The 9,399-nt window shown below is 38.1% G+C and overlaps 1 protein-coding gene across 1 annotated transcript; it reads right to left on the bottom strand.

Moving 5' to 3' along the window:
• Positions 1–2,365: 2,365 nt before the first annotated feature.
• Positions 2,366–7,936, bottom strand: LOC103711376 (ferredoxin--NADP reductase, root isozyme, chloroplastic-like). The gene is made up of 6 exons (XM_039114593.1): positions 7,752–7,936; positions 7,557–7,613; positions 5,117–5,455; positions 4,055–4,274; positions 3,110–3,350; positions 2,366–3,027 (listed from the first exon to the last, which is right to left on the bottom strand). The coding sequence occupies exons 1-6, from the start codon at positions 7,773–7,775 to the stop codon at positions 2,769–2,771; spliced, it is 1,140 nt and encodes a 379-aa protein (XP_038970521.1). The 5' UTR covers positions 7,776–7,936; the 3' UTR covers positions 2,366–2,768.
• Between the last annotated feature and the right edge of the window lie 1,463 nt (positions 7,937–9,399).

The following is a 9,399-nucleotide window of genomic DNA, read 5'->3' as shown; positions in this document are numbered from 1 at the left end:
GGTTGACTACTCCCCCTTTTTTCAATGTTAATGTCTGCAATAATCTCCTTCCTCCATTTTTTTTGGTGGGTGACCAGTTGACAGATGACAGCCCGGAGAAGGTTAAAGTTTGCAAGCAATCATCTTGCATGACTGTGATAGTTGCCATAATCTAACCTTTAGATATGAATATTAAGCCTCTATATTTTACTAGATCAAAGCATCCAAACAATCCCACTGTTGTAAGAGGAAGAGAATATGCCAAGAAAAAATATTAGTAATTTGGGAGGACCTACACGAAGAACCCAAAAGGATTAAAGAAGGAATTAATCAAGGTTCTAATTGGAATCAACAATGGTGCATAAAGGGGCCCATCCTAACAAATCCACTACGATGTGGAAATAAAGGAGAGAAGGAATCCGGAAGCTAGATATGCAATAATTCTTTGATCAGCCTAAGTTCAAAGTTGGACATCTATGTGGAAATGCATTGTCGGCAATGAAAATAACTAGACTCATTGTGCAATCCAAAGACCCACTTAGTTTAACTCAAGTTGTTTAATTGGACAAGCAACAAGAGAAATACTCAGATTTAGCTTAAATAATCTAATCATTTCATAAACCAATCAAGTCCAAAGTGTTGATCAAATAACCAGACTCAGCTATACTTAAAAAAAGAAGAAGAAGAAGAAGGAGAAGAAAGAAAGAAAAAAGTTTTAAAAGAAAAGAAGAGAGAGAGAGAGAGAGAGAGAGAGAGAGAGAGAGAGAGAGAGAGAGAGAGAGAGAGAGAGAGAGAGAGAGAGAGAGGAGGAGGAGAAGAAGAATGAAATAGAAGAAAAAAAAAAAGGAGGCTTATGAAGGTGAATAATATTCTAATCCAGTAGCTTGGGGTCCCACGAAGCACAACCAATAAAAATGTGGTCCAACCAAAACCCCACTCCTCATGTGATTGTTGATTTAACGGCATCAATTGATGAAAGCTCTCAATACCCAGCGAGGAAAGGGAGCATGCGGTGAAGTGCACACGTGATGCGCGTGCTAGCTAGCTATGATGCTGGCTGGATGACGGTGCAGCGATTGTGGAGCTAATCAATGTTCACCGTCCAAATGCTGAACCCATGGAAACAAGATATAATAGCAGTGAAACAGTAAAATTGCACTCTTTTGTTTTACAAAAAGAAAAAAAATTGCTGATTAAGCTACTTTCAGACATGGAATGGATCCCTTTTGTCCAGAAACAAAAATGGAGTTGCTAAGTGGGATACAAGTCCACATCTTTCGATCATGATCTCATCACCCATTGCTTGGACAAAACGAACCATATGATTAAGTTGGCCCTAATCACTACATTGCTTGATGTAGAACTAGGAACGAGTTAAGTAGATTAATTGGCAGACGGAGGTTATAAGAGAGCAGCTCAACAAGGGAAGTGTATTTCAGCATTATGTGATATAAAATAATCATGATGATGTGGCATGACTGAATTCGTCCGGCTCATAATTGAGATGGCAACCAGAATATACTCTATAACTCTTTAATACAATCAAGCCAAGTCAGTCAACTACGACTGACCTAAAGACCAGGCCATGCAGACCAAAAGCAACCAACCTCCAATATACTCTACAACCCCTTAATACAATCAAGCCAAGTCAAGTCAATTACAATTGATCTAAAGACCAGGCCATACAAACCAAAAGCAACCAACCTCCGAGGTCGCACATCGGACCAGATAGCCATTCAGCATGAGAATCTTGTGCACAACCACCCAAAATTTTAGCAGGCCGATGGGAGGTAAATGCCACTCCGGCGCGAGTCGCATACTGTAACAAGCTCCAAAGACTCGTCCGTCATTGTTAACTGTTACCTAATACAGTCAGCATCATAGTTGTCCAAGTACTCTAGTGCAAAAGAAAAGGGACTAGGATTCATTGCGGAAGGTTGCAGCAGAAAGACCTATATGTTCCAGGTGAATGCTGTGACAAGGGATTTGCCTGGAGACAAGAAAGGAATGTATTGACAAAGAAAAGGGCTGCTGATGAACTAATTTATTTGACAAAGTTGAGGCATGGCTCTGTGGTTATGGTTAGGAATCCTTTTGAGGTTTTCTGCTTCAGTTAATCATGTCTTATCTTCATCGTTGCGACAAAGCTGCTCCATTCTCGGACGACAAGGATGGATGGTTCCTGTGCTTTCCTCAAATATAGAATTCTGCAGAGGCAAGTAGGTTTGTGTTTGGTGTGGAGCTAGTTGCTGCGTTGATCATGTCAATGAACCTTAAGATGCTGCACATATGAAATCCACCTTAAAATAAAAAACAAAGAAGAGGTTAATGGGGTTAGTGCAGCTGCTCTAAGAATGATGTCAAACATACAACAGCACAATCTGCGAGTCCAGTAACATAAGAGTAAATTACTCCCAACTTCTTTCTCCATAGTCTCTAGAACTGAGGAACAAGAACACAAATCTCACAAATAAGAGGCAATCTCCTTTGCCAATACTAAAGATGTCTGGGGAACAGAGTTCTAAAATAAGAATGGCTAAAAGTCATAAATTGCTGATGGATTAAGTAGAGGTCCATTTGTCGCATCAAATGGAGTAACAATGCTGCAGTAAACTGCCCCAATAGCTCTCTATGCATCCTAACATATGCTACATGGGTTTTCTGCATCAGTGAATGAGCAGCAAGCAATAAATGCGACTGAAATCACATGACATCAGGGAAGATATGTCATCTAACTATGCTTGATCCGGCAGCCATGCCCTTATTTGTTTACCACCTTCCAGCCTTTTCTAGTAAACCTCAACATGCCATTGCTTTTTCTTCCTAAGCTGGGAGAGCTTCTCATCCCAGTTCTCCCCTCTCTGCACTGCAACTCTCTTTAGTGTGTCCTGGATCCCAGGCATCATCCCCTTCAGACCACAGAAGTAGATATGTGCACCTCGATCCAAAAGCTTGAAAATTTCATCACTGTACTCCTCAATCTTGTCCTGAACATACATCTTTCCCCCGCTCTTGTTTTTCTGTTCCCTGCTAAGGGCTTTGTCGTACCTGATTTTATTTCATGTGAGATGCAATTTGAGAATTAAGTAATTCAACACAAATGAAAACATTGAATGGAGAGATCTTAGACCTGAAGTTGTCAGGATAGTCATGAAGATAGCCGGTAAATTCATCATCATAGAGAAGGCTGTCAGTGTTTGCAACCCCAAGGAAAAGCCATGCTAGGCCACCAAATTTGTATGTTGGTACAGCTTCCATGAACATGCGCCGAAGGTACCCACGGTATGGAGCAACCCCAGTCCCTGTGGCTATCATGATATGAGTGGCATTTGGGTCATCCTCTGGTAGGAGCATCACTTTGCCTGAGGGACCTGCAAATACATGCTAAATTATGGCACATAACTAGAGAATCAAGAAAGAAGAACAGGTCCAAGGTTATATGTGATGCAAAACATTGAGAAAAAGCTGTTTAAACATTTGAGGAATAGTGATAGAATAACCGTTAACTCTGTGAATCATCATATCCTAAGCACTGTGAAAATCAGGCCAACTCCATTTTGACTCTTATCCTCTTTGAAAAAGTTAAAAAAATGTTCAACCATGGAGAAGCTTCGCCCATGAAATTTTTACTTCGCTCCTTTTCGGATAGCTATAAAATTAATCTACAGGCAAAAAACTAGTAATGACACAAAGTCATCACTTCAGGTTTTTCCATAGCCAGAGATTTAATAGCCAGCAGAACACTGGTCATTGAAACATAATATAAGGCAAACATCTGGATATTCACTTCATATATAGTAACATGCTCACATAGACATTTACCCCACAAAAGTATGTATATACATATGTAACAGTACATTATATATCCCTGCACGTTTTGTTGCCATCCCCAAACATGTGGAACAAAGGATTTATGATTAAGGTATGATTTTGCTTTTATTGTGAATGCACAGGGTTAAGTTTTAAAACACATGAGAGCTACCAATCTAGAATTCATGGAAGTATTTCACCTTGAATTGGCACATATGCATCTAAGTTTTTTCTTGGTTTTTCTTTTTCTGGATTTACATTGTACCTGTGAGCCGAATCTTGTCTCCTGGCTTTGAGTCACAGAGAAAATTACTGCAAACACCATTCTTTGAAGGGTCCTCTTTTCCTGTCTCAGGATCGTAGTAGACAGCACGGCGGACACATAAACTGGCTGTCTTTCCATCAAATGAATCTCCGTACCTTGTTGATGCAATCGAATAAAGTCGAACATTGTGAGGAGATCCAGGTTTCTTTGGGTTCTCACCCTGTACAATAGAAATGAATATTGATTTATAAACGTATAACTAGAGGATTAAAAAATCACAATGTCTTAAAAAGAACACGCAATATTCAAGAAAGAACTTAATGAAGGACCACAAGAATACTTTATATTGTGTATTATATTTCCGATTGCAGCGAAACATAGTTTTAAATGTGTTTTTCTTGCTGTTTTCTCACAATGTCTTACAAAGAATGCAATATTCAAGGGAGAACACATAATGAAGTACCAATAGAATGCTTTATATCATATATTATGTTTCTTATTGAAGTGAAATGTACTTTTACATGTGTTTTTCTTGCTGTTTTTTCAACAATAACCACCAATAGAACTTTTAGATACCCGGAAACCTGTTTAGCCTTGCCTAGCTTTTACTCTAATGATCAAATGGAGGGGCATAAACATGCGAACAAGCAAAATGCAGAAGATGCATCGATACAACTATTTTCTTCTTTCTTTAATTTCAAAGCAGTATGCAAATTATAGAAGCAGCTACCGAAGAAAAGCACAGATCATATTAAGCAAACGAAGAAGACATGAGATCATCACCAAAATCAAGATAATAAAGAGAACAAGAAAAGGGCACAAAGAGAGCACAAGGATTAGAAAAGGGCGCTGAGACAAATTAATAAATGCAAAAGTGACAATAGTAATGGCAGCAGTCAACTAGTATTGCAACCATAAAAGAAATGAGACAAACTAAAAAAGAAAAAACAGAGAAGTTTTGCATCACTTGACATATTGACAATGCGAATTTAAACTTCTCATCACAGGCATTATTTGCAAGAATATAGATTTCTAGAAATTGGACTCTAAAATAATACTCACAGGAGGAATGATCCCATAGCTTTGCCCTTCCCAGTAAGGGACGTTGCCTCCATGATCAATAACGATATGGCACGTCTCCCCAGGGGCTTTTGGGCCAACAAGTCTCTCAACTGAGACTATTGTTGCTGTGTAAGGTTCCTTGGGTTTGTACAGGTTGAGAGGTGGCCCTTGAGCATTCTCAAGCTCTAAAGGCTTAACTGCAACTTTACTTCTGCTGGCTTGTTGTATGGACATACATACGACCTTGAACTGGTGTTTTGATTGTACATTGTTGCTTCCTAAATCTAAAGATGTAAACGGCACCCACAGGTTATTGTGGAAGCTAAGATTATTGCGACCCTGAAATACAATAGAACAAGTGAGAACCACAGTGAGGCTGAGTCGCATAAAGCATTTTGAAAGCAGAACAGAAAACCAAAAGTATGTGTAAAGGCCTTAACAATCTTAACAACAAATGTTTCTACACATAAAATAAAACCAATATAATGCCTCTGTCTGCAAGTCATTTAGCACCAGGTCCACCAATGTACATGGAAAGAGGAAAAGATGTAAAAGTATATCCTTATGGATTAAAATGAAAGATCATAATATATAAGAGATCAAGCATATTTAAATAAAATGTTTCCTAGAATGATCAGCAAAACTAATATTTGAGCTCCACATGTTAGATACAGGTTCTGTTGGAAACTTAATTTGATTATAGAAGGGTCGTCTTTTATGATTGGCTCAAAACAATAGAATTTGTTCTCACTGAAATGAATCACTTCAAAGAAAAGAAAATTAAACATCTAAAGTAATTGCATCTAAGACAATCTGCAAACAGGCATGTAACTCTAAAGTCAAATTGTGGAAAATTATGATCCAAAGAATGGTACGTCATTGGATGGCTCAGAAGTAATTAAGCTGAAATCTGATAAAACATAGGAGCAATTAAAAACATAATGAGAGATACAATAGGTCTATGATTTAAGATTGATGAGGAATTTACCTTAGGATAATGCCAGGAAGTCCACATTAACCATAAGAAACAAGTCACTTAAATCCTTTTTGCCATTGATTTACACCCTCGGGCATTTTTTTCCTTTACATCCATCCTGGCATCTTCCATATTATCAACTAGGTCTAAAGCCCTATGGTTTCTTTTTCCTGATCCTAGACATATCAGGGCCCTCTTGTGATAAGGGAATTCTGTAGTCATCATGCAAATGTTGCACCCTGTCAATCAATCATTCACTAATGTATCCTCTTTGATGCAACAATCTTTGGCAGTAGACACTCTTATACTTCAGAATGCTCGTTTTATGCATGTTTAAAATTGGCCAATATCCTAACCAAACAAGGATTTCCCTATTGCTGCCTTTCAAGTTTGATATTACATCCTTAAGGCAAATGGTAATCACATTACACCCTCAAAAGCATTTCTTTTGTCCATCAACTCCACTCCATATCAAAAAAAATTGTCGTCAACTCCATTCTTTTATAGGATAAATCCAGACCTAAAGAATTTGCTCTGCCATTAATTTTAAATAAGGCCTCATTTTTACTAATATTTTCACTAAATTTGCATTCTATATGTTCTTTTTTTTTTAAAAAAAAGCTTCATTATTCAAACCTTTCTATTCCAATTTGAATATGAAAACAATCTCTATTCTTTCCTCATAATTAGAAGTAACTCACATGTAACATTTAAAAAGTTCCTCCTCCTAATTGTGACACATCATACTGCTCTACCTCGACAATCTAATTCCAGAATCATCAAAGTTCAGAGGAACAGAAGGGATCAGAAATAGAACTACGTAGAAACACAAGGCAAAATAAGAAAGCATTTAGTAGTTTCCTCTCCTTCAGAAGCTAAGGTGATAAACCACATAGGAAGCAAATATGCTCACTCCATTGGTATCATGATTGACTATCATATGGATAAAGCTAGATAAGTATGAGATAGAGAGAGAAAAAAAAAAGCTTCGCATGAAAGAATTCAAGAAAATCTGAAAATTCTCCAAATCAATACCAATTGTAGATTCATGAATAAAAGGTTTTATTATTTTCTTGTTGATAAATGCCCTATAGGAGAGAACAAAACACCCTTCCCAACTAGTATCCATAGAAGATCACAGCCACTGTTGCCTTATTTCCATCTGGATATCACTATTGAATCAATGTGCACAAAAAGGTCACAAGGTCACACTTTGCAATGCAATTGACTGTCTTTTATCTATAAACCACATGTCCAATCAAATAAGATAAATCTAAAATTGTGATGCGGAGCTGGCATCAAGTGGATTTCTACCATCATATTTCACCACGACAGAAGCCAAGCACGCATTAAACCCAAACAAAACCACTTTTTGATCCAATACTATGACATCACACGCATAAAAGAACAAGAAATCATAATAAAAAACCGATTACGATATCACGAAGCGTCAAAAAAAATTACCTTCAATCCGGATTTCCTCAGAGAAACATCGGTTCGAACCGGCACCGATAGGGAGACCTGCGAACGATCCCAACATCAGAGAGAGCTCTGGATAGATCAGAATGAAATAGAAACAAGAGAAAAATACCAAAACTTCAAAGAAAAAACCAAAAAATCGGAGGGATCAAAGCCGAGGTCGGAGTGGTATCTACTGACCTGAGCTCCTACAGCGTGCGCCATGATCTAATTTCTAGGGTTCCCCTCCTTCCCCAATCAAAGCTAGGATTTCTTTATAAGGCTTCGAATAATCGGCAGAGAGATCCCTTGGGGTGAGGAAGAGGCGAGAAGCCCCTTCAGCGATCGCAAGGCCTACTCTTAGGTCTCAAGCGCATTCCACGACTAATTCGTCTTACCCTTAGTATTTTATTCTTTCGAGTAGACTATTTTACCATTATAATTTACTGTATTTGCTGGGATATCGTTCGGGTAGAATAAGATCAGCCGTCCGCTAGGAACATCAACGGTCGAAAATAAGTATTGGAAAAGGTTAAAATGGTAAATTGATCGAATGGAGCTAATATTAATACTTGGTTTCTTTAGTTATACGTCCCTCCGAGACCATTAAAGGCCATTTACTTCTGTCACCCAAAAAAAAAAAAAGGGTTGGTAAGTGCGTTACGACCTCAGGAACTAGGGCACGCAACAGCAGGGCTCTTCCGCTAAGCGCATGCCACGTGGTACGGTAGTTCGTGTTAAAATCTGATTTGCTGAATTGTGAGAATGGAGTTTGAGATTTGTGCACGCTGATGTGTGAAGAGTCAAGGGGCGGCTAAGAGCGGAAACAAAGTAAACATCCAACAAATAAAAAAAAGGAAACGAAATAAACTGAAAAACGGGCAAGGCATTTCCATTCTTCTTTCTTTGACCACAGCAATGGTAGGAGACCAAGCGGGTGGAGTAAGGATTTAATGGTCATGCTATGACGTTTGCGATGCATCCATGGCAGAGCAGGCGTGTTACGTTATTTGAGACTACAGTAACAGTATCCATGACTAAGTTGCATGCTGCATGAAAATACCTGATATATACTACAAAATAGTTAAATGCTTCTTACATTATATTGGAGGAGGATTCTTTGGCACGATGGTTATCGAGTTCATCAAATATAGATACTAGCCTCCATATATTGATTCATGGCCGTTGGAGAATGAGAGCATTTTTACATTTGTTTGAGGTGATACATGTTTATATATAAACAAATAGTACTGCGAACTGGATGGTGACATATGTGGCCAATCATACTGTGACTATTTTATGAATTGCTGTGATAGATATTCCTCATGATTTTTCATATATTTTATTTTCTGATTCTCATAGATTTGTTTACTCTAGAATGGTTTAATAAGTTTTGATTTAATGAAAAAAAATGGTTATACTAAGAGATAAGTTTTGTTACCAAAAAAAAATGGTTATACTAATAACAAAGCTTGCTCTGCCTCACTCATCTCTATTCTGGATACTATCATTAAAATTAATCTTGAGAAAACTAGGGAGCGGTGGCTCCCAAGTGAAAAAAAATTGTACGCAAAGTTTGCAAAGGAAGAGCCATAAATTTTTCCGGTTGTCCAGGACACCTCCGAGAGAGCTGCATTCATATATTCCTGAGCCTAGCTAACTACTTTTGTAAGGATCAATCTAGGACTCCAAAAATCACTCTGGAAAATATAGTCATTTCTGGCCATTATTTGGACCCGAGATGTGACCTATGCAGTGACACCAAACAACTAGTGAGTCTGTTGAAGGGTTTGCTTGGGCTGTTAGATAATTTGTAGCTACAGCATGCTTCTTGGTCCTTTTGCAACTA

This window comes from Phoenix dactylifera, chromosome 16 (assembly GCF_009389715.1).
Source record: "Phoenix dactylifera cultivar Barhee BC4 chromosome 16, palm_55x_up_171113_PBpolish2nd_filt_p, whole genome shotgun sequence".
NCBI lineage: Eukaryota > Viridiplantae > Streptophyta > Magnoliopsida > Arecales > Arecaceae > Phoenix > Phoenix dactylifera.
Note: the sequence above shows the minus strand (reverse complement) of the source record. Positions and strands in the feature narration are given on the sequence as shown.

Bases quoted from the DNA above. Each gene is read 5' to 3' on its own strand.
- LOC103711376 (XM_039114593.1), bottom strand. From the start codon at position 7,775: ATGGCGCACGCTGTAGGAGCTCAG. The intron at 5,456-7,556 runs GTAATTTTTTTT...ATTGTATTTCAG, and splicing joins TGAGGAAATCCGGATTGAAG to GGTCGCAATAATCTTAGCTT. The intron at 3,028-3,109 runs GTCTAAGATCTC...AAATAAAATCAG, and splicing joins GACTATCCTGACAACTTCAG to GTACGACAAAGCCCTTAGCA.